At 45.1% G+C, this 25,887-nt stretch overlaps 1 protein-coding gene across 1 annotated transcript; it reads left to right on the top strand.

Moving 5' to 3' along the window:
- The first annotated feature begins 1,280 nt into the window (after nucleotides 1–1,280).
- LOC138249155 (late histone H2A.L3-like) lies at nucleotides 1,281–24,212 on the top strand. Its single transcript, XM_069203163.1, has 2 exons — nucleotides 1,281–1,366; nucleotides 23,703–24,212. The coding sequence occupies exon 2, from the start codon at nucleotides 23,711–23,713 to the stop codon at nucleotides 24,122–24,124; it is 414 nt and encodes a 137-aa protein (XP_069059264.1). The 5' UTR covers nucleotides 1,281–1,366; nucleotides 23,703–23,710; the 3' UTR covers nucleotides 24,125–24,212.
- Nucleotides 24,213–25,887: the final 1,675 nt, after the last annotated feature.

A 25,887-nucleotide genomic window follows, 5' to 3' on the forward strand; every position in this document is an offset into this window, starting at 1 on the left:
TACATAATAATATAATTCCTTAATAATTTAGATGGCATACTTTAACAAAGAGAGCCTACTACCGGCACAATCATTTGGCAAATTTAAGCACTGTCAAGTCGTTAAGACACAAGCACAGTGTGATAAAAAGCTTATATATTAACTTAAAATGGTTATCGGATTCATATTAAAATGGCACGAGTACCAGACAGATGCATAAAAAATAGCTCTTTATGGCTAAAACTAGTGTTAAAATGGCAGAAACACATAATGATTACCTAAATAATGTCTGAAAAATCTATTCCAAGCCCTATCCAACCCACTTCATCCAGATCATCTTCATCATCAACTTAGTTCATCTTCAAAAAACAGACATATGTTTGTTTCAGGAAACTTGGGCGGAGGATGCCACCAATATAGATGGATTTCTCTCATTTAGTGCACCTGCTATACCTCCAGAGAAGGGGAGGGGCCGGGCAAAAGGTGGGCTCTTATTACTTGTTAACAAGAATTTGCAGTGTGACTACAAGCTTTTGGGAATTGATTCTGTAGATCTAAAAGCCATGTGTATTACGTTTAACAGAAGATTATCAATTGTTATTGTTAATGCTTATATACGATCGGTCCCAAATGGCTCTGAGTCCCATACCCTGGCTATTCTGTCTGAATTTGTAGGCAGCCTCCACCCCTCAACTATTCTAATCATAGCTGGAGATTTTAACTGTACCTTCGAGCCTTCTATTCTCACAAGGGACTGATTATTCTCAATGGCTTACGTTGAAGCTGATGGATTTTAGACAGGAGACACCTAAAATAACATTTTTGGGCTTTCAAAATCGGGAAGCTGCCGTCTGAATCGGGTCTATTGGCATGCATGCATATCTAGTTCTGATTTCAGTCAGCAGCACTTTGCATTCTGGGATGTGTAGTTTTGTTTTCACTATATTGAGGGGGGGGGTGGCTTATATAGGCTTTGCTAACTTGCTGAGCACTGTTGACCCAATACAAGGTTTATTAAGGTATCCCAAATGGCCATTTTACCACTAGGCATACACGCAGCGAGTATGTGATAGCCAAAGATTAAATAAACCGTGAGAGTGAGCATTCTGTTGCCGAAATGAAATACTGTTCGTGCAAAATTATGGAAGTGTTTACTGCTTTTAATAAACAATTCACTTTCCACGTTTCCAAAAGAAAGAGAGAAGTGGAGCGGGGCTGCGATGGTAGCACAGCTGAACATAACAAATTCAATTAAACAATTAAATAACGAGCCTGGAGCCGCGGCAGGAGGTAGGGAGGGTGGGGTTTAAAAGCTCATTTTGTGGGACCAGAAAAGCCTGGAGCGACGTTGTGGAGGTGTTTGTGCGCTCTAAAGTGAACTAAAACGGTAACGTGATAGCGCTTGTCTTTTTGAAGTTTAATTTCTGCAACCAACTACATTAATTAATTGCTCAGTGTATAAATGTCTTTTAACCACCGATGTGTCTTACGACGCTTCAGGTAACAGCCAGCACTTTGTTTTATTAGTTGCGCCATAGGCCAGGGCTTAGGAGAGAGTTGTGAAGTGTGAACGGTGCCACTTTTATAAGAATTGCTGCTGACAGTATTTTAAATTGTTAATTACGAATCCGTGAAGTACTCCCCAATCAGTAAATTAGGGTGTTTTGGGCTGCGGTGAATTCGACTACCCCTCGAGGCCTGTTTTGTTTGCTTATCCAGCAAGCTTTGCATCTTATTGGGTTGCACCGATGAACATCTACCCGTGAGAAGCGACGGTGCGCTATAATCGATTAGCTCGAGTGCTTGCCTCACAATTTTTGTTACTAAGTGGTACTCTGTACCGGACAGCACCTGCCGATTTAAAGCACTGTAAAGAGACTGTCTATATGCTGCCCACACCAACACGGTTAATAAACTTCGTTATTAGTTACAGCAGGTTAGCTACAGAAAACCACAATCTAAACTATATTGTAATATCCGGTTGAAGATATAGAGTTATCTTCCCAGAACATTGATTCGTGCCATATACTTCTCCTTCGTTGCGTCACTTCTCTTCAGGTGAGTCTGCTGAATGGACAAGCAAAGGGCCGATTTATTACGACAGGTATACAGCTGAAACTTGTTATATTACATTGTATGGAGAAAAAAAACCTCACTAATACAATGAATTAACCCTCCCCCGCCCCCTTATCTCAACAAAAGATTCACCACCGTTTCCCTTTCATTCACCGTGCTTTCACACCTGACCCAAGCGTTGCTCCCCTGTACCCCATGGCATCTGTCAAATGCTCCCTCCCAAGGCACCGTTCCTTCCCGACTAGCGCGAGCCCGGTTCTTGTCTGCCACCTGTCCTACTACGACAACTAAAGCCCCGACCTGGAAACGCCCATTTGTAATGGGTCTCGCATTTGCTCGAGTTGGAGCTATTAGCACTGTAAACTCCCTAACCGGACTTATCTTGCCCCATAACTTGAAAATGAAAAGTAAGAGTTTCACATAAACGAGCAGATTCACAGCTCCACGGCCGCCTTGAGCATGGCGGTGAGGAGTCACAAAATGAAAAAGTTCTCTCGTAGTCAAATTTATAGCCAAGCGTGCAATTACTAATGTAACGGGCACTATAGCCAAGGCGGTAACAAAACCTCCCCCAAGGAGCGACAAGCGTAAACCATTCACCAAAGTCATCATAATATTTTTGAAGAGCAAGCCCACGAATGAGTGATAGTGGTGGGCGTTGTTAAAAGCCCAGATACACAACACGCCGGGAAAGCTGCTATGCTCGACCTAAAAACAAGCGAGTCCTGGGAAAGCAGATGACGGGTGACAACCTCTCTTGGAGTCATTATGGAAAGCTTTTCCAATCTTGGAATTTTGTATGATTGCCTCCTTCACTCTGTTGTGGGCTTGTTCTACTTGTATTAAACTAACATACATGAAACCGGTGACTTGGAAGTGAGAAGTTTACGACTAGAGGCAGCCATTATTGACCTGGAGTCGAGTGGTGACCCTTCCAATGCGTTTAGCCATTCTATTGTCAAGCAATCCACTGCTGTCTGAGACTTCTTCAGGCAGCTCTCCTTTGTTCTGGAACTTGCAGTTTTCTATTTGCTTTGTTAAGACATTGGAAGAGTGTATAAACTTGTGCCTCAAAAAAAAAATATCCCACATCAGGTGATTCGCTGGTTCTCATAACCATTACTCTGCCCAGGAACTTTTTTTTTTTTTTTTTTCTCATCTCAGCCTTCCATTTGAGTACTTATTTAGGAGGTATCTTTTTTAAAGGTAAGGAACACCCCATAATTTCTGCCGGGCTTAAATAAGATTTGGCCTGAGAAATTGTGCTGGAGCACTGCACTTCCGGCTGTGAGCACTTTGTGTTCCAGATTCTAGTAATCTGCATACGTTTTCTTTTGCTCTCATATTTTGTATTTGATATTGCAAGACAATGGCGCTGTACAACATCTTCTCCCCGGCAACTCGACCAACCTACTACTTACGCCTAGTAGGTGCCTCTATGCTGGCTGACTCGGGTGCGTTCACTGCTCATAACAACCCTGTATGTTTAGCTCTTGCCTACAGACAGCTTTTAGCTGTTTGAAGGCAAAAGCCCCTTGTGGATCACCCCAAAAACCTAAAGAGGGCTTAGAGCTCACTCATGATCGGCTTTATTGCCATTCTGGTTTGCATGTTTTCTGTTCAATGGATTGACTTCCTCAGCTTGTTCGTCCTTTTCCTTGAGCACTGCGTCTTAAATAAAATATCCTTAACTCTATACACTTTATTTTTATTTTTTATTTAGTCAGTGAGTGTTCTTTCTCTCTAAGCTGCTGCGCCACCCCCATACATGTTCAACACGTGCTCAGGGCTAGCCCCCCTCTTATGTTGCTTCTACTGTTATAGCCACTCCCACTTGTTCCTTCCTTGACAGTTGTCTTTATTGTACTTTTTATTTTTAAATACAAAAAACGTATTGCTCATCTTTACTTTACTCTTAACCGCGTCTCTGATCTACATCCCTTGAGGTACTTTTTTGGGGGGAAGGCTTAGTACCCTCATTTGCTGCTGCGCCTCTCCGCTTGGAATTTTTTTTTTCACAGTAACGTATAATTTTGTGTATGTGGGTACCTTCACCCCCCCCCCCCCAGTCAAAGTGGCATCCCCATCTTGGATTGATTTAGTGGTGGATGGGGAGAGATCAGTCATTATTTGCCCATGTAATCATGCACACACCTAAAAGAATGATGTTCTCTCTGCACTGGCTGTGTTGCTTTCGCCAGCTTCCAATGTTGTGTGGTAGAATATTCCTTGTCATAAATTATGCACATATGTAACCCTTACACCTCATCATTCTGTATCACATTTCCTGGTTTCATTGTAGTTTTCTTCGTTTCTGCTTCAGGCTGGGGCTTGTTACACTTATCCTTCATTTCCTTTGGTTACTGAATCATATCACTTTTTTATATTTTTCCCTCGGGTCTGCCATACATAAGCTTTAGTGGTCTTATCGACCTGTGTACTCGAAGGCCTGGGGTCAGCCGTCTTTCCATTGTTCTGTAAACAGTCATTTACTAATAGTCTTTCTTGTGTACTTAAAGTGACTGTCACAGTAATTCAAATCCAATATCTTGTGTAAATATTTTCATGTGATCCCCCATTAAAATGGGGGTGCTCTCCCTCTTTTTCTCCCACCTGATGTCTTTATTACCTCACCCGCCCCCCTCCCTGCACTGCTTGCCCTTCTGCTCTGTCGCATTTCACTCATCTTTCAATGGATCATCTTCGAGCATAACTTATGCACAAGTGTCTTGAGCAAGTGACAACAGGAAATACCTGTGCATTAGGAGAGCCTCTTGCTAGCACGTGGCTTAGATTTCATAGTCTCACTGTAAAGCAGCCCATCCTCCAAACCAACTTAATGCTTTCCAACCACTCGATTGCTGACCTGTCCTGCGCCTCTAATCAAAATCCCCAAGAGCAGGGCAAGAAACGTGTGCTTGGCGCATTTCCGCCTGGGTAGCTAACCAATCCGATCAGAAACTTGTAGCCAGGACCACTGGAATGCTGCAGTTCTGCTTTTTGTGCAGAAGTAGGAGTTTGCCACATAACCCATTTGCTGCGTAATACATCTTAACAAATCAGTTTCTTGCTCAAATGGATTGAAAGTTACTAACACATGGCAACATGTTCTACGCATCAGAAGCCCCTCCTGAAAGGCTCTCGTCTTTCAGTTGCTTATTGCTGTATTTGGATGTTCAACTGGTATTAATAAAATATTTTCAGTGTTTAAATAAAAAAAATGAAGTAATACTATCACAATGCAATGTATTATGCTGCATCATTTAACTTTTCTTGCCGCATAACTTGGTTCTAACCTGCTGCATAATTCAGTGTCCTTTACTAGAACACTAGCAATGACCTGGACTCCGGACACCTGGTCTGCTTCAGATGTTTCGTGCTTCTTCTCTTCTCCCACCCCCCCCCCCCCCCCCCCCGAGCAGGGGTGATGCACACCCCCTGTGGCTTCTCACTCATCTGATCCACTAACTTCCTCTAGTCAGCGCAAAAAACTTCTACATTAGAATGTAGCCCTAAAAGTAATAAAAAGCCCTTTGTACTGTTATGTATAAAGGGGGCAACACATGAGTGGTAAGCGGGCATTCCTACATGACCACTGATGCGTTAAATGCAATCTAACAACATTGGCACACTGCAAATGAGGATCAATTGTTCTATTACTCCTACCCTGTCACACAAAGCATGTGCTGCACTGTATATTACATACTACTTGGGAAAAGTATGGCTAAGCTATTAACTTTTTGCTGAAAGTTGACCATTCCAATACAAAATTAAATGCGCACTCCTTGTATGATGGAGCTAAGGTGTCTGTGTTGCGCTGGGCATCCTGAAAGAGCACAATCACTGCCGAAGAGATGCAGTGCTATATCTTATCAGATAGATAGATAATATTGCTGCCTTAGGCTGTCATCCCCTCCCAAAGCAGTACTACTTTGGGTTATAATCTCGTAAACACCCCACCTCCTTTTCAGTTGTACAGTCACCCTAACTGGTCAAGGGCATTAACACCTTTTCACTTAATCTCATCCACACATTCCAACCCTGCAACACCCACATCTATTTCAAATGGGACAGTAGCCAATTGGCTTTCTTTAAATCTCTGAAGCTACTGAAGTGGATTCAGCTCCATCCCTTCCATTCGTTTACGTCATTGACTAAGCCCATTTGATTAAACTCTCTCCAAATAACTGCCTTGCCTTCTAAGGAAGGGCAAGAGACTAAAGTGGCTCTTACATCATCATAAAAAGTTTGTACGCTGCAAGTAATCTTAAAGCTCGCAACTCTCAAATATTCTGTGTATAAACTCTTCTGGATTATTTGCAAGCAGAACTGGATTGCCTCTCCCAGATGTAGAGGTCTCAATCATCCAGAGTTTTTCTTCTAAGGGTGTCCCTTTTTTCTTTCTATAATGGTTTTTCTTGCCTTTCTCTTTGCCTCCCCTATACTTTCACTTTTTTGTTCCTCATGGGCTATTGTCTCCTGTCTCTCACCTATTTTCCTCTTATTAGCTTACCAGAAACAACTTCTTACTAACTTGGCCTTCATTTCTACAGCCTTAAGTTATTAGAGGCAACTGCAAGTTTAGGATATCAGTCAACCTAAATCTCCTAGGGCAACAGTAGATGTGGGAAGGTGATGACAGTCCCACTTTGGAAATTGGTGGGGGCCTAGGGAATGTCTTCGGGAATCCATGGAAATCCTATTTGGGGGGGATGCAGGGTGTCTGGAGAAGTGAGGGAGAGACCTGTGTCAAGAGCTGAACACCACAGCACTCCCTCATTGGGTCCCCATCATGGTGCACTCCCCAGATTCCATCAATCTCTTCCTCCAGTTCCTCGAAATAGTCTTTAACACTAAGGATTTCCTCCCCCATTCTTGTTTCTAGGAGCCCTCCACTCTCTCGAAGCACAGTTCCCTTAACTGTTCTAGGGACAGGGTGTTACAGTTCACAACAAGCAGCCATGTCTGTCATTGCGTTGTCCATGTAACAAGGTGTTTAAGGTGAGTGTATTGTTGAAACGAGAACTTGTGGTTCTCAAATTCCTTGCTGTGAACTGACCAACCCTATTTGGGGGTTGGTGGGGAGTTGGAGGCCATTGTAGCCTAAATATAGGCCAGAGTTATTTTCCAGTAGTGTTCTGGGCCTGGCCTTCTAGGGCTTTACAAAGGTTTTTGCGCTAGTCTCATAGTAGTGAGCCACCAGTCCAAAGCTGCTCAGGGTGGTGGGGAGGGGAAGATCTCATAAATTAAACGGCCCACACTGACGTCAACAATTTAGATGTCGAGCCCAGTTCTTGTCTTTAGCAAAATCAAATACTTTAATTGCACAACAGAACTAAATACTACACACCCCAATTATGCCCAAGAATACGGTTAAATTCCCTGGTTCTGTTTTTCAGGTTTCCCCATCCAGGTGATATGTTGGCGCTATGGTTCCAATGTCTGCAGCATGAATTGGGCACAGGTGCAGACTGTCACCCCTCTAAGGCTTACAAATGAAGCTCAGTCATTCTTATCGGGTTTCTTCAGTTAAACTGTCCCAGTGAATCATCTGAGTATCTCAGCCCGTGTGCTGCAGTCGTGGGGAAGAGCCTTGTGATGCCTGTGCTTGAGGTAACTCACTGAGGAATAGATGTAGTTCATATCTCGATGTCGTGGCACAGCCTTGCCAGCAGAGGTGCCTTTTATCAGCTGGTCAGCTACACAGTGGAGACCAGCAGCGATTTTATCTTCTGGGCTGACCAGGCACAGTGACTAGGTACAGTTGGAGTCACACAGACCTGGGACCCCTCCACGATGCAGGTCACATCTTGCTTTTTAATAGTGTCCATTTTTCAGTTTCTTCAATCCTTAGAAACATGTTGGGCTTTTCTTCTTGACATTCCTTCTGCAGGTTCAGGTATTCCTCCCAGCCCTGGGCTCCTACTGCATTGAGTGCAGACTGTCATTCAGGAATCAACCCTCATTACACAGCTGATCTTGGGAGTGCTCTCCTCTTGATCAAGACGACCATGGGGTCAGAAATAAGTGAGGGGACTTGGGTCCCTCTTCTATGCCTCTTTTCTAGACTGGGGATTTTGATCCACTGTCAACCTTCAGATTTGGTTTGTGGTGGTTCATTCATGTATCTGTCTCGGACTGCTCCAAAGATGCGGCCATCAAGCAGGAGCACCAGTCACATACTTCAATGAAGTGAGATTTCAGCACGTGGCCGAAATCTATCTGCCTTTCTAAATAAATTGGAGCACAAAATGGCAGGCCTAGCCTAGAAACTATTTCCTAAATTAGAAACTGCCACTCTTCAGGCTTACTATCAACTGAATGGTAGTTCTGAGGAAGAACTAACCTGCCTTGCTATTTCTTTATGAAATTCCGAAGGTAACTCTGTTTACCAATCACTTCAGTGATTGGTTCTCCATCCTGCCAACCATCCACAAGAATGACAAGCAATACACTTCCTCTGCCTGGGTACCCTGTCATCCTCCGTCTTGCTCCATGTGAAACACAACCAAAAGTATCCCCTGGCTTCAGTACTTGGGCTTTCAAAAACACATGTAGTCCTGCAGTGCATGCATCACAGGCACACTGTACATTCATGATGTACACATGTGATTACTGCAAGGTTCTGAGGTACACTACGGTAGCTTGCAGACAATGCTGTCACAAATGCAAGTAAAATGTGCTAAGACTACAAACTGCACACCTTGATGTGCTGCACCACTCCTGTCACATCAGAACAAGGACAGTTGTCCTTTGCTCACTCTGAGCTTGGTGCACTCTTCCAAGAAACTGGACAGGTCATGTTAATGTGCTGGTCCTTAATAAGTAAGCTTATAAGGGGACCCATATAGGTCGATGAATCCTTTGATTAGCATAGAATAGAATGATCTTGCCATAGCTTTAGCATAGAATACAGTAATCAATTCACAACCAATCATTAGTCAAATCAATAATAGTCAGTAAATTGTCACACACCCTGACTTTTCAGCCACAAATAACCACACCTTTAGTAAAAGTTTAGTAATTTTATTTCCCTGTGGTTTACAATACTAAGTCATGTGGATTAACTCCAAATCAATTCAAAATGCATATATGAACAGTATTAATTAGCCAAAAGATGACACCCAAAACACAATCTAATCAAGGCTTGTATCAATACATTCTAGAGCATTAGTGCAAATCAATAAAAAAAAATCAGCTTCAATATTTCAACTCTGTCCTAAAGTTCAGCAAAACAGTCCATCAACAGTTGTCTCTGTAATCTGTCAATCGTCTGGTAGAAAACCCTCATCTAACCCAGATTAGCATCAGCATGTCTGGCTTCATGCAAAATAATTTAGAACATGAATTTGGACAACATCTAGCTAGGAATACTAATTAAAACAGCGCATTTGGTACCTAAAAAGAAAAGACACCAAATACGTTCAGTCATATTGTCATATCTACCTATCCACAGCAAACAGAATCAGTCTTCGTTCTCGGGTCCTCAGTCGATCAGAATCACATCAGGCTCTCATTCAGGGTGCATGAGCCCAATGACCATCTCAAATCTCTTCTAAAGTCTCTTCTTTCCGAATCTGCGTAAAATCTAATCTGAATTTTTCTCCTGTCACTTTGTTATATCAAAGTTACCCAAACTCTCCCCTAATTTCCAATTTGTCAATTAATCGTACATTACTCTACAAAATAGCTTTACTGTCCCAAGTCTATGCATGTATTCTAATATTTTTTCTTTCTCATGTTGATTGGTTCACCTTAAGATGTTATCATCTGGCTCGTTGGGTATCAAAATTGTTGCATCTTCAGTCAGTGTCTTCATTCTTCACGTCCTGGGAAAGTACATCTAGCACACCTTACATATGATATGATACATTTCTAGAAACATCTCCTGTTCGTTGGTTCCCATAGAAAGCTTCGGTTAAGCATTTTATTCAAACAATGACCATTTGACAGCTAGTTCACGTTGTCGGTATTTCCCATTAAACATTAAGAAATACAGCTTCTGCATGAGACCTAATGACTATGCCAAGACACTCGCTAAATTAAGGCCTACATTAATAAGTAAAAACATATTTCATAACTCTCAATATGACACATTACTACACTAATCTAATACACTTTCAATATTACACTTATGTTAATCATTCAATTAGTACATTTCGTGAAAAATGGTGGCCATTCCCAGAGGTCACAATTTCAAACGTGCACATTTTTATACACTATTGATTTTGTACAATTCATTATTCAAAATACATAAACACTTATTAATTTCTAATTGAGACATCTGCGTGAACAGTCATGAACTTCATTGTTAGTAACAAGCCTACTCCTCTGTATATATGCTAGAGGAGTTTTCTGTCGTTGCCAAAAATAAGTCTGCATGCCAGATTAACTAGCAGTTGGGGCACCCAGGGCTGGGAAACCCTTTATGCCATGTAGGGGACATTACTATCCCAGCAGACTTGCAACATAGCTTTAATTTTTTTTTTAAAGAATTGTTTTCTGAAATCGAAATGCTGCCATAGTGCAATCCTAAAGAGGCAGTGAATACATCCATATGAATAAATATTTATCCAAGCTTGAGATATGAACTCAATATCCAAGCATACGTCTGCAGCATATGTTAAGTGGGAGTGATGGGCAGTAGGTTAGTGGTGCTGGCAGTGTTATCCTAAGCATTAGTGGTATCCAGAGTCCGGAGATGCATATGGAGGGGTGCCCAAATATATTTAGGTTTAGAGGTAGACTGGAGTGAGGCAGAGTTCACTGGTCATGTCACAATGCTGCATAGTTGTTAGCCAGTCAGCGGTGGTGAGTGGCGCACTAGTACACCAGCAGAGAGCTATTCGTCATTTCGCTAAAAGCAGGGCCATAGCGGTGAATCTGAGGAGGGCGGGTGCCCCAGAAGTGCCATTAGGGAGGGGGATCTGTCTATAGTGTGTTCTAGCACGGTAGATCTCAGAGCAGATATGGTTATCCAGTAAGCCTGGACTACTTTCCAATTCCATGTAAGGTGCACGAAATCGGTGTTGTCAGCTGCGCAGCGGGGGGGGGGGGGGGGGCCCATACCATGCTAGTGCCTGGGGATGATGTATGCTCTGTGTATACATTTTAATGCAGGAGCATGTTGGCTGTTTGGGGATACTCACTTAGTCTGTGTAACAGTAAGCCCATGTTTCTACTGCTAGAGAGTAGCCCAGATCAAGCTTCTCATGAAGGGTACTATGAAGGCCCATGCTAATGAACCCATCAATGGGTGATGGGGTCCCAGCAGATTCAAAGGTGGCACTTAGGTCAACGGTGCCATTGGTGAAGAGATCACACACAGTATGTAATTGATGGGAAGAAAACGCTCCCTGCACTAATGTCTCCTGGGTTAAAGGAGCCAAGGGTTAATTTCCTTAGGAGAATATAAAAGGGTAACACCCAGTAATTTACGCAGTTTGGTCCAGGCCCGGCAGGTTGTGGAGAGGGTATGGATGATGGCGGGCTTGTGAGGCAAGCTGCTGGACAGGAGTGATGCGCGTGGTGTTGGCTGTGGTTGGTTGCGTTCAGGCATAAGATAGTGGAGCCTGGCATCTGGATGGTACCAGTAGTCAGAGAAATGGCACTGAGTGGCCAAATAATATAATTGGAAGTTCACCATGCTGAAACCACCCTGAGCATATATGGGAGGGTCAGGGTCTCCCATTTAATTCTGGGATGCCAACTTGCCTATATCGGCTCCCTCGGGAGATGGCGGAGGGTCGAAGAAGGAATTAGTCAGGCCAATTGGTATGTTCTTAAATAGACATCTGAAGCATGGAAGAACCACCATCTTAATGATGGCTATCCTATTTGTAATAGTGGAAGATAAATCAATCGATCTGTGTGGAGTGTTTGTCAATTGCAGGGCCGTAGTTAAGGTGAATCACCTCTTCCTTACCCCTGTGCAATAGGATCCCAAGATATTTAGAGGGGTGGAGGGGGTCAGAGCAGCAACCCAGTATTCTAAACAAATTGTTTTCTATTGGTGGACCCAGGATCTGTCTTCAACGTCCTGGGTAGAAAGCCACGTAGTTGCACCAGCATTTTCCAATGCTCTTGTTACTGTATAGCATGGCTTAATTATTGCTTTATGGATGCTAAAGACGTTTTGTCACTTCTGTTTCTCACCAGCAGAATTGGGTAGCTTAATGTATAGTGATGAAAACAAAGTGACAAGTGGAATTACTTGAATGGATCTTTGCCACTGATCTTTATTGTGGGACACAATCTTCCCTCAGCCCATACTACTTCACACAGGAACCAGCCATATGTAAATTAGCCATGCTCTGGCTTCAATAACCGTTCAGTCTAAACTGCCAGCCCAGGTCCCTCGCACACATGCGCACACAAGTAACCCCAGACTGGCTTCATCCTACATGGGCTTTGTCATGGTCCAGCTCTAGTGCTGTAAATCTATATAGATCATGTATGTTGGGCACCTCATTTGTGCATTTTACTGGACTGCTCTTAACTTGGATTTGTAAAGCACTGTTGGTTTCCCCTTTCAGAGGCTATGGCCCAATCATGTGGGCATTGTCAGTTACTCGTATCCTGGGGCCCAACTACCATGGGTCAAAAAGTAACTTGGCCAAGTACTACCTGTTTTATGACTTGATTCTGTGATAGCACAGGCTGAGCAGGCCAAGAATATTTGATGGGGGAGGTAAGATTAAGGCAGAGGCCAAAGACTCTAACTACATATGGTAATGGCAATGAGATGATTGCACCAGTCAAACTTTCTTCTCTGAACTTATTTTAAGGTAAACTCATAGCCTAGAAACAGCACCCTGAATGATACCCACAGTCTCAAAGATCAGTGCTCCTGGATGGAATCCCTGGGTTTAATATTTAAAAATATATATATATATATATATATATATATATCTAGTGGGGTTGGCAATTTGCCATTCAGTAATGGAGGTGACTTTCATCTTTGACTGACCTTACAAAGTCTAACTTTGTCCTTAAGTGTCAATGTTGGCAGTACTAAATTTGTGAAGGTCCATCAGCCTTACCTTAGGGGAAGGCAGCAGCAAGCACGTGAGGATTGAGTGCATTGTGGCCTGCAAACTCTTGTGGCTCTTCCTGTGGTAACATCTGTCCTCCTAACTTTGGACAGCCCATGTCTGCATTTTGAAGTCTTCTGTGGGCTCCTGCAGTAATCGATATGTCTTGTTCACAACATCTCTGGTGCAATTCAGGGCAATGGCCCAGACTTCCCGATAGCCCCCTCTTGGCATGAGGCTTGTCAACTTCAGCTCACATGCAGCAGGCTTTATCTTCACAGTAGCACCTATCCTGACAGACACTTGGTTGCCAACTTCAGAGCACATGGACAACAGGCCTAGCTTCATTGCACTCCATCCTGACACATGGGAGTTGCTGATCTCTTATCTCACAATGGAACATTCCTAGCTACCCTAGGAGAAGCTGGATGGCTCACATTTTTGCAGTCATCCCAACTGGACCAGAAGTCTCACTCCACTCACTGGGAGCCACTCTGCAGGAACCCTTCTGGGCCTCTCCCTCCAGGTTCTCTATTCCTAACAGGATCTGCTGCTTTTACCAGAGAGGAAGAAGGCTGGTACTCCAGGCAAGGAGTCTTGGCTTCCCAGGTGATGGCCCCTCACCCATCAAGAAGACTAGGAGACCTTGGGCCCTAATCCTGGCAAATGGAGATCTTGTGATCATCTCCCAGTTGATCTTGGCTGTAGAACAGTGCTGTTGAACAACTTTGGGATATGTGCACCCCCTTTTCGTATAACAAATCAAGAAACTGATGTGATTTAGTGTCTAGTCAACCAAGCTGCCACTAAGTATGAGGGCAAACCATGGTGGACAGACTAGCAGAGCTACGGATAACTGCCTGGGAGTTCTGAGTTGTCCTTTAGACACTGTCAAACGCTCCCTGCTTCACTGAAGTTGAGGCAGGTGGTCACAGTAGATTGGGGAGAGCCCTCAGGGGTGGGGGGGGGGGGAGAGGCTCCCTCCTAGCCAGCCCCTGACACCAGGAATCTGATGGGCCACGGATGTGAGTGGTGCAGCCTACGTGAGCTGGGACAGCAGTTTGGGAGACTAGCTCACCCAGCCCTCCCAAATTATGGCTGGCTCAGCTGCACACTGCTGCTAAAGCGGTGAACCCCCGCCTCTCCTGTTAACCACCACCCCCTTCTCTCAGATGTATCCAGGGCAACTCTGCAACGCTTTGAGTGCTGGGACCAGGTTGGGCCCTGAGCTGTGGGAGCACCGTGGAGGGGAGGGCCTATGATACCTGGTAATCCCTGGGGGAGAGACACACATGCACACACGCATTGGAGGAGGTGGTGCCAGGTGGGGAAGTCACTAGGACCAGGGGTGAGGTGCACCCTCCTGATGATAGCAGGAAAAGGTGATCGCAACAAGGTGGCCCACACCCCATCCCGCTCGGCAGACCTTGGGTCCTTCCAGAAACAGAACAATAGTTGAGCCATTGGGGACTTTCTCCCACCAATCTGGCTCCCCCTGCAGACAAGAGCTGCGCATTGTGGCACGGATCCTGAATTTGAGATCATGACCACTTGATGATGCTGAGCTCATCCCTAGAACAAACATACCCTATGGCCCAACATCACACTGGGAGAGAGACCTGGAAGCCATAACCAATGCGCAAAATAACCCTAGACCTTGTAAATGACGTCAAAGGAGCATTGACAGAAGCCCCCTCGCCCCAGGAGGCTTGCAAGGGTAGGGCAGCAGAGCTGCTATCAGTGAAGAACATTGACCCAGACTAGCAAATCACCTTCGCATCTCTCCTCTACATCCCTTTCAGATGCAGAGTCTGACTCTAGTATGGCCCTGTTTCCCCTCTATCACCCTGCAGACCTCTGGCACATATTTCTCTGAACTGGTTCCTCGCTGAGAGATCCCCTGTGTCATGCATGTGACTTGAGGACAGCTGCAGAGCTGGCGACGTGTCAATATCTTCCCCGCACGGCACTCTGTGCGTGGATTTCCTTGTCTTTAGGCTGCCAGCTTCTCCTTTCAGGGTCCCAGGAACTGGATGGGCACCACAGGGCAGAGTAGGAGTCTCTGCAGGTGCTGGCAGAGAGAAGTCTTTGCTGTCCCTGAGACTTCAAACAGGAGGTGAGCTCTAGATAAAGCCCTTGGAGATTTCTTATCAAGATGGAAGGCACACAAAGTCCAGTCTTTGCCCTCTTACTCTGGCAGAAGCAGCAACTGTAGGATAGCTCCAAGCACAGTCACAGGCAGGGCAGCGCTTCTTCCTCAGCTATTCAGCTCTTCTACAGGCAGAGACTCCTCTTGGTTCCAGAAGTGTTTCTAAAGTCTGTGGTTTTGGGTGCCCTTCTACCCAATTTCTCCTTTGAAGTAGGCCTACTTCAAGGTAGTCTCTCTTTTTAAAAAAATTTTTTTAATGTGAAATGCTGCCTTGGCCAGGCCCCAGACACTCACCAGGGGGTTGGAGATGGCATTGTGTGAGGGCAGGCACAGCCCTTTCAGGTGTGAGTGACCACGCCTTCCCTCCCTCCTAGCACAGATGGCTCATCAGGATATGCAGGCTACACCCCAGCTCCCTTAGTCACTGTCTAGTGTGAGGTGCAACCAGCCCAACTGTCAAACTGACCCAGACAGGGAATCCACAAACAGGCAGAGTCACAGAAATGGTATAAGTAAGAAAATGCTCACTTTCTAAGTGGCATTTTCAAACACACAATCTTAAAATCAACTTTACTAAAAGATGTATTTTTAAATTGAGCTCAGAGACCTCAAACTTCAGATGTCCATCTGCTCCCAAAGGGAATCTACACTTTAATCATATTTAAAGGTAGCCCCCATGTTAACTTATGAGAGGGACAGGCCTTGCAACAGTGAAAAACAAATTTAGCAATATTTCACTGTCAGGACATATAAAACACATTACTATATGTCCTACCTTAACCATACACTGCACCCTGCCCTTGTGGCTACCTAGAGCCTACCTTAGGGGTGTCTGACATGTAAGGGAAGGTTTAGGCCTGGCAAGTGGGTACACTTGCAAAGTCGAATTTACAGTTAAAACTGCACACACTGCCACTGCAGTGGCAGGTCTGAGACATGATTAAAGAGCTACTTATGTGGGTGGCACAACCAGTGCTGCAGGCCCACTAGTAGCATTTTACTTACAGGCCCTGGCACCTCTTGTGCACTTTACTAGGGACTTACTAGTAAACCAAATATGCCAATCTAAAGTGCTCAGAGTTTAAAAAAAAAAAAAAAAAAAAAAAAACAGCAGCAGGTCAAACATATAGGAGGCAGGAGGCAAAAAGATTGGGGATGACCCTGCATAAGTTACACTATTGTGTTTATTTGAAGTTTTGATTGAATATTTGGTCCAACAGAAGTTTCACACTGGACCTAATAGTTCAGGTTTATAAAATGCTGCTTTGCCTGCCACAAGATGCTCTACCTAATGGGGAGGGGGACAGGTTGAAAAGGACGTCACCTCAAAGATGGTGACGACGCCGTACCAGTATAAAATAGTGACATGGAATGCTAGGGGTATGATTTCTGTGCAAAAGAGGCATAGGTGCTAGCCCAGCGGCATTGCTGTAAGGCATCTATTGCCTAGCTACAGGAAGCTCATTTGTCATTACCTGAGGTGGCCTGGCCTAGATCAAAGTGGAGAGGCCAAGTAATGGCCACTTCTTAGTCCAGGTTTGCCAGAGGGGTTGCTATCTGGATCAGAGCAGGAGTTCCTTCAGGTTATGCATCTCAAAATTGACACCTTGGCAGATCTGCATTTGCACTGGGAGATTCCGATGGAAATCAGTTGGTATTGGGAGTACATATTGCCCTAACACAGACCAAGATGTCTATTTGCGATGCCTTTGCCCAACACTGGCAGAATGTGGACATTCTGTAGGTGATGAGATTTCAATGCCATGTTGGATTTTACACTAGACCGCTCAAATCCACCACTACCCCACACCAATTCATCAAAGGAAACATAGGCCCTTACAGCCTGCACTGTTCATTGGGTTCTTGCAGACACATAAGGGAATGCAAGGTGATTCAGACACAACCTATTTCGCTAAAACCTCTTCAGATCACAACCCTTGGGAGGTGACTCTCCAATGGGGCTGTGTCCCTGTGCCAATCCCCACATGGTGCATGCAACTTCCTCATCTTGAGGATGCAGCACTTATGCAGCACTTATGCAGCACTTATGCAGCACTTATGCAGCACTTATGCAGCACTTATGCAGCACTTATGCAGCACTTATGCAGCACTTATGCAGCACTTATGCAGCACTTATGCAGCACTTATGCAGCACTTATGCAGCACTTATGCAGCACTTATGCAGCACTTATGCAGCACTTATGCAGCACTTATGCAGCACTTATGCAGCACTTATGCAGCACTTATGCAGCACTTATGCAGCACTTATGCAGCACTTATGCAGCACTTATGCAGCACTTATGCAGCACTTATGCAGCACTTATGCAGCACTTATGCAGCACTTATGCAGCACTTATGCAGCACTTAACACGGCTATCACAGAGTACTTCACTATAAAGTGGTAATGGTACCACCTCGTTAAAAGTAGTGGAGTGGGATGCATTCAAAGTAGTGGTTGGTGGGGGGGGGGGGTTAGGTTGTCGCCATTAAAACCATAGTAGGGACTAGGAGTCAGTTGCTGTGAGATCTGACAGATCTAGAGAAGAGAATGGGTAACTTGGAGCAGGAGTTGACTACCCTAACCATACACCTGCACTGCTGGCAGCTAAAAAAAAAACACATGCAGAACTTACTGAGCAACTGTGAATCTGTCTACAAAACCTATATGCACCGGACACATGTAGACCGGGATAAAGCAGGTGCCTTGTTAGAGTGCATGATATAACCTCCCTGGGCCCTTACCTAAATCTATCAGGTGATATCACAATCAAGTCTGCAGTGCTCTGCTCAGCTAGAGGTGCATTGGTCAGTCCGAAAATATTAGGGGTCCTTGTATTCTGTAACTCCTACCCCCTCCCCTAACCTCTGTGCAGAGTTCCTCAGGGACCTCAGACTGTCTGTCAAGAGACGATCGTACACAATTGATTGGGCCCATAACGGAAGTAGAGATGTCTGGCCATAAGGGAGATTCCGCACAAGAAGTCCCTGGGTATCGAAGGGTTGCCAATCAAATTCTATTCTACATTTGCATCACAGCTCACCCTAAAGTTGGCTGCAATGTACAAAATGGTGCAAGAACGTAGGGAGCACCCCATGACCAAGCCAAGCACTAGTCACTTCTTAAAAACCAGGTTGAGCACCCACCAAGCTTACCTCTTACAGACCCATGATATTAACCACTGATTATAAAATACTCAGCAAAGTCCTCACACAGAGGCTTCTGCCATTCCTCCCTCAATTGATTGACCTTGATAAATGTGGTTTTATACCCCACAGGAGCACTTCCTTAAACACTCGCTGCCTGTATCGAGTAATGGAGGTAGGGTGGGCATCCTACCCACAGGTGGGATGCTTTGTTAGATTTGCACCAGGTGTTTGATTCACTAGATTGGGAGTATCTAGATGCTATCCTTGGGAAGTTCAATATACCGGCTAGTTACATAAGGTGGGTTAAAGTACTGTAATTTTGCCCTACGGCCAGAGTGAAGACAGATGAGCACATCTCAATCTATCAAACCCCAAGGCACCTGAAGGGGCTGCCTGCTGTCCAATTACCATTCCATCGGCGATGGAACCCCTTGCCCAAAAGTTGAGACTGGGAGATCCCTGATTTTTGGGGGGAGGGAGGGTGGCGGGGGCTGGAATACGCACTCTTCTTGTAAGAAGATGACATGCTGTTATAAAGACATGAGCAGAGCATGAACTAATTAGCCACACCCTCGAATGATTTGGTGTTCTCAGGCCTGAAAGTAAACCATTCAAAGTCACTTGTTTTCATTCCAAGATGGGCTACTCCCCTCTGCCAAAGTCTCTTTGGCTGGCTGGACATCCCAGTGGCCCAACACATATTCAGTTATCTAAGGGTACAAATATATTGCTCCCCTGTACCTACTAGAAGGTAATTTGAACAGTGATAACAGCATTAAGATCACAGATCAAATTCTGGACTTCCCTGCCCGATCAGTGGATGGATGCTTGGCACTAGCCAAGATGGTGATGCTTCACAGGTTATTGTATTTTTTTGGTGAATCTCCCAGTCCGACAGCAGAGGTGAGATATACTCCCCCCCCCCCCCCCCCCCCCAAAACACTGAGCCTATTGAGACAATTAATATGGGCCACAGGGTGCTGCTGTTTCAGTCTTCATAGACTACAGTTGCCCACAGATGAGGAGGGATGGGGGCACAACTGCAATGGCTGGCCTACTGGTTAGCAGGAATATACCTACAGGAGATAAATTAGTCACAGTTGTGACTAGAAAGTGGAACTTAAATTGCTCCTGCCTGGGAGACTGCACCACACCAAGTGGCTACCCCTATTGTTGCAAAACATGCTGTGGTACAGGCGCATGGCACTCAGGCTGACCAAGACTACAACACCATACACACTCAACACTCCTGTGTGGCTTTCCCACACCAGCTGGGGTGCTCTCTGACAAGGCACAGTGAGTTTTTATAACGCAGATTCAACTTCCAGATACCCAATTTGTAACATAAGCCAATCTGTTACATTTTATACACCAACAATGGTTCTTCAGGAAGAACCCCCTGGACACATTCCCTAGTACAGACACTGTATGAGATGGGGCCAGAGAGACAAATATACAGAGCTTAACGCTCCCTTTCCTGTATATTGCTACCCCTCTTCTCCCCCCCCCCCCCCCCCCTCCCACCACCCTTGCAGGAAAGAAGGGAGACTGACTTGGCACACCTCTTGCATTATAAGGAATTTCCATTCCCCCACAATGCATGATTGAAATGTATCCAATTTGCAATCTTCCATAGAGCCTACTTGACTCCACAAAGGGTACACTCCCTGTTTCTAAACCACAAAACCCACCTGTCCCTCTGCTATACAGAAGGAGCAGACTTCACATGTTGTGGGCCTGTCATCCCTGAGACACTACTGAAATAGTATCTGAAACATACTTTTGGAAATCACCAAGCTCTATTATTGGTATTCGGCAGACCATTGTATATTGGATCTATATCCCAGGCCAGGGAAAGCGGGAGTGCCAACTAGATTTGATGACCTAGCACTTACACTAGCCAAATGGTTAACTACAGTTCACTGGAAGTCCCCTACACCCCTGTCAGACCAGACATGGAGGACAGAATTACTCCGTTTTGGGAGGCAGAGGGCACAGCCTTGCATAGAGGAATACAGGGGTCTGCAGAAAACTCCCCATTTCAGCTGATTGGATATGCTAATGGAATGCCTTTGGCAAAATGGGTTAAAGGACACCGAGGAGACTTGAGGGCACAGGCCTCAACCGGGTAGACTGACCTGTGATGCACTAAGTGTACTACTTGTGGACCCCACCCTTACCCTATGCCACGCCAATACAAAGTTCTGAACGAAGGGGCTGTCCCATTTATTGCCTCTCACCCCACCACTTTCCAAAATGACACAAGTTAACAGGAGCACTGAGCAGGTAGAGTTGTTGAGGGGTACAGGGCTGTTTACTACTTTCTTTAGTATCAGACACTGAGGTAGGCCCACATAACGTGGATTGTAATGTACCCAAGCAGAAATTAGAAAATAGCTGACTTATCCTGGATGCCTATTGAGAAGGATATTTATTCTGGCATACTTTTAATTTTTGAAGGTGCTTTCATGGGGGGGGGGGGGGGGGCGGCAAATGTTTCGCAGTTAACCAGATATTGGATACTGCTATAAATAAAATAACAAATGGCTTTCAGATGTATAGAACAGTACGACAGTGGAACTGCCGAAGTCAATGATGTCTAATCACTCTTAACTCACTCAATGGCTTATGTATGATTTATTCAGCCAACTATGTATACATAAAGGTGTGATGATGCTATGGAGGTGAGTTTACCCCCCCTTTGGCTGGTATGCAAGGTTGTTGTGAATACAATGCAATGGGGAGCAGCGGTTCCAAAGGGGCTGTGAAGGCAATACCTGTCTTTGCAACAGGTCTGATCCACACAGTGCCAATGCATATGTTCTGCTTGGGGTTTTACCACACAGCAGAGATGCATCTGTTCCAGTGGATCCACAAGTGCAGAGCACTTTCGGCTCACTTTCAAGGGTCTAGGACTAGGGTGGTATCACTTGGCAGGGTAGACTGCAGATGACCGTCTAGGTGCTGGGTTCACGATTGTTAGATCCTTTTGTACCAGAGGCTGGGGTCAGGAGGCCCACCAACTAGCCCTTGGAGTAACTCTAGGATCCTGCATTCAGTAGATGCAGCTCCAGTGATTCTCACCCAAGTAAAAAAGGCAGCAGTTCATAGCAGTGGCTGTCCTTCCTGCAGTACAGAAGTCCTTCCTGGCAGAGTATTTACAGGTCCAGAAGAGACTGTCTGTCTGAGGTCCAATATTTATACCTGGTATCCTTCCTCTGGAAGAAGCTTCTATAGGTTTCTTTTGAAGTCCCCAAGCATCCTGCTTTCCCCATCCTGGCTCCAAACGTACTACATGGGGTATACAGCCTTTTGTGTGGAAGCAGGACACATCCTGTGTAAGTAGGGCTGTGCCAAGCTCTGCACACTAAGTGCTCAGTCCCACTAGTAGCACTTAATTTGTAGGCCTTAGGTGCCTGTAGTACCAGTTTCCTAGGAACTTGTAGGTAAATTAGGTTTGGGGATAAGCCAGTTTGCATGTTTCTAAGGAGTCCAAACATGCACTACCACTACTCATCCTCGAAGGATAGCAACAATTAGCAACAACTAATTCAGGATAATGTGAAAGGTAAAGGCCCTCTCTGCAGTGTTCCCTTCAACATTTTTTGCCAAGTCCAACTGCCTCAAACTTTCAGGATTCCCAGTTGCTACAGTGCAAACCTTATCAGGCTGCTCTTACCAGTCCCTTTCTGGAATCAAAGGGACCTTTTGATGTGCAAAGATGCTCTGTATGACTTTCTCTAGTGTTTGTTCACACCCATTCCTCACTAAAGTTGGCAATCCACAAATCCTGTCTAGGGTCTGCAGTTCTCACCTCCACTAGCCTTTCTAAGTCCTGAACGTCTAAAACTAACTCCATAAATCTGTCGTAAGTATCATCCACAGGTACACATACAGTCAAGAACACACACAATTACCCTGCTGTTGGGTGCTAAATGGTCATTATTTAGGCCAAGGGTGAGGTTAAGTAAGCAGCACATCTTCACAAGTGGGCCCATAGGTACCACTTCATGCACAATACTGATGACGACTAGACACAAAACATGCTGCCACCAATGTGCTGGTGTCACTTAACTTCTGGTAAAGGCAGTAGCCCACTACTGAGGGTAGTGCTAGATGCTTGTGTCCATTCTAACCAGACATTACAATGAGACAGTCCTAAAACATGGTGCATGATCTGTTTGCCCATTAAAAAAAAAAAAATTAGTACCAGCGATCCAGATCCATGCAGCTGGGTCACACTGGGCAGGTGGTACACACCTGGCCCCATGATGGGGACTTTTCCTTCCCAGTACTGTAATTATCTAGTAGCCTGCCAAATAAAGAAGCTCATTGTGCTTTTGGAATGCCAACTGAACTCCTGGTAACATTCCATATGTATTGGTGGTGGTATAGCATACAGGGACGGCTCCTCCATTGGGGCGGAGGAGCATTCTTCCCACCCCACAGCAGCTGCCAAACTTCTACAATACAGTGATAATAAGCTGGCAAGCTGTTTATCATTGTATTGTAGAAGGGGTGAGGCCACAGGCTATGACGAGCCCCCCCCCCCCCCCCCAAACGCTTTTCTTGATGCCAGCAGCATGACATTGTTCAGATTGTCTGTGGGTAGACTGGGAGCCTGCGTTGAAGGAAAGAGGAGCTGCGTGGCTGCGGATTCAGGTAAACACTTACATTTGTTTCCTCTGCTGCTCCTGATGGCATATTGTTACCAACAGAAATGTTTTCTTGCCAGATGTCCAAGTGTGTTCATGCTTCTATAGAAGCTACTCGCTCACATGCAACAAATGTAATCACCTAGCCCAAGCTAACCGTTCCAACACCGAACTTGTAGGAGTCTACTAGTCATGCACAGGCTGTTTTTAGCATTCTAATTAATACGCAATCCTTGGTGGTTTATCTTGTATGTTCATAAGCATTCTGCTTTGACTTCACCTCTTACCTGCTAAATCTAGGCTTCTGGAGTATTTACTGCATGTCAAAGCCATGAAGAATGGTTCTAATGTTCGGGGTGGAATCCTGGTATCTTGTACAAACTATCTCATTTAGTTGGATAGCTTTGAAAATTGTTCACCATGGAAAAGGATTTCTGACCTTAGTGGTTATGTCCCTGAAATAAAGATTAACCTCTACATAAACACAATGGGAAATCGCCCACTCATGAGAATTAAGCAGATTGGGATAAACTTTGCCTCAGGGAGGTTCCCTACATACATTTCTAAACTAACCGTTTCAGAAGTACCACATAGTACACTGGAATATTAGCCACGGTTTCAGGATGACTCTCTAACAAGAATATATATTCTTTCTGTCTTCAGATTGCATTATGTCTGGACGTGGCAAGAAACCTGCCAAAGCTAAAGCGGTGCCTAAGAGCAAATCTTTCAGAGCTGGCCTCCAGTTTCCAGTTGGCCGTGTCCATCGCCTCCTGAGGAAGGGCCGGTATGCTGACCGGGTTGGCTGCGGGGCATCTGTTTATCTGGCTGCAGTCCTGGAATACTTGACTGCTGAAGTACTGGAGTTGGCTGGAAATGCTGCTCGCGACAATAAGAAATCTCGTGTTGTGCCACGACATTTGCAACTTGCTGTCAGGAATGACGAGGAACTGAACAGGCTGTTCGATGGTGTAACTATTGCTGAAGGGGGTGTGTTGCCAAACATACAGGCCCAGCTTCTGCCCAAGAAGACATCCAAGGGTTCTGCATCAGAGTCCACTGCTGCTCAGTCTCTCGAATTCTAATGATTTGTCTGCAAATAGTTATTCTCATGCACTTTTCTTGTATTGTCAACACGTTATCATTAAAGATTAATTTCTTTTGTTCATCGAACTGAAGTGTTCTATAATGCTAGAGTTCGAATGGTCACATCATGGTAAACTAGGTTTTGTCTGCTGGAGGTATAATGGAATTTAAAATTGGTTTGAGGTTTCAGAAGAGGTCAAGTTGGCACGAAGTTTGACTAAAATAATGCAGCCTTTGTATCAGATCCCCCTTTCAGAGGGCCACAGGGTACTCTGGGGCTACTGGGCCCAACTGTGGTGGTTAAGGCATTTTACTGCTGACTATGGGTCCAGAGCAACCGGGCCAAGTACCCCTTCGGCACCTGACTCAGTGGTAGCTGTGGATGAGCAGCCAAGGCTTCCTCTGTTGTTGGGAGGTCCTAGATACAGGCAAGTGAACACTACTTATAACTCAAAGTGCAAACGATAGTGATGTCCAGTCATACATACTTTTTATAAGGAAAATATTACACATGCAAAGAAATACCAATATGCACAACTATTAACAGTCCCCTTGAGGTCAGGCCTCTAGTTGTCTGGTAAATCCCTACCCCACTCTTTGCAAAATGCTTGGTTATTAGCCATTCAGTGGTGGCTGCATTCATGGAACGCTCACTAATGGGTATTACTCAAGAGGGCTCCTATGACTCTTCAGGGATTAAGTTTCTGGTGCCATAGCACCTTTAGCAGAGTCCCCTGGGCCCCAACAGGCCTGGTTCATGTCTTAGCTCCTCCTGCAGCACGGGAGCATTTAATATTTCAGCAGGTGACCTTGTTGTGGGCACCTGTGTTTTGATCCTAACCAAAGTGAGGCTGCTTGTGGCAGCACAGGCTCTCCTGCTTGAGTGGTGCTGCTGGCCAACACAGCCTCAGTCTTCCTTGGGTGAAGGCCCAAACTCCTTGGTGCTGCTGGTACATCACTCATTGGCATGTGGGGTTGCTGGGGTATTTGGTATAACAAGCACAGACTCCTCTGATGTAAATTCCTCCACCATGACAATTTTGAGTCTGCACTCCTTTAAGAGCAATTTTACATGAGGTTCCTAAATATGGGGTTACAACAGCGCAGTAATACCGGGTTAGTAAGACCTGGAGAGTGCTCCATACATGATTCGGTCCATGATTGGCATCTCCTGGCATACTGGGATCACTGAACTGACACGGTCACAGACCTGGTTGATGTACAGCTGTTTCATCACACCCCACTCAGCAAGTCCGGTCAGCAGGGCTTCTTACTGGAGCTAGCTCCCTCCAATGCTATCCTATCACAGGGCATGTTAGTCTTGGCAGGCAGGCAGGTGGTGGTGGTGGTGGTGGTGGTGGTGTGTGGTTTTTTTTTCTTTCTTTTTCTCTCCCCTCCCTAACCCAGTAGGAGACTAGCAGCCCTTTCCACCAGTCCTGATCACAGGCCGCCGAAGTCTTGCAGAGCTTCCCATTCTTGCAAAGCCTGTCTTATGGTTGGCAGATGTGGGGGTTTCAACCTCCCTTTCTTAGTCACTTTCCAGACACTGATATGTGACTTCGGTCCGAGTACTTAAAGGCTGGTTGGGTGTGTGTTTTTTTTTGTTTTCTTTTTTTTTTTGTTAGGGTTCTGCTTCTGTTTGAAGTGTTCACTGCTCCCTTCACTACTCCTGCGATATGCAGCACTTCACAACTACCTGATGCAGAGCAAGGGTGAGTTGAGCACACAGGAACTAAGCTTTTCAAAGGTTGAGTGAGCCTGT

The sequence above is a fragment of the Pleurodeles waltl genome, chromosome 8 (assembly GCF_031143425.1).
Source record: "Pleurodeles waltl isolate 20211129_DDA chromosome 8, aPleWal1.hap1.20221129, whole genome shotgun sequence".
NCBI classification, from domain to species: Eukaryota; Metazoa; Chordata; class Amphibia; order Caudata; family Salamandridae; genus Pleurodeles; species Pleurodeles waltl.

Coding starts and splice junctions, on each gene's coding strand:
- LOC138249155 (XM_069203163.1), top strand. CDS start 23,711: ATGTCTGGACGTGGCAAGAAACCTGCCAAAGCTAAAGCGGTGCCTAAG.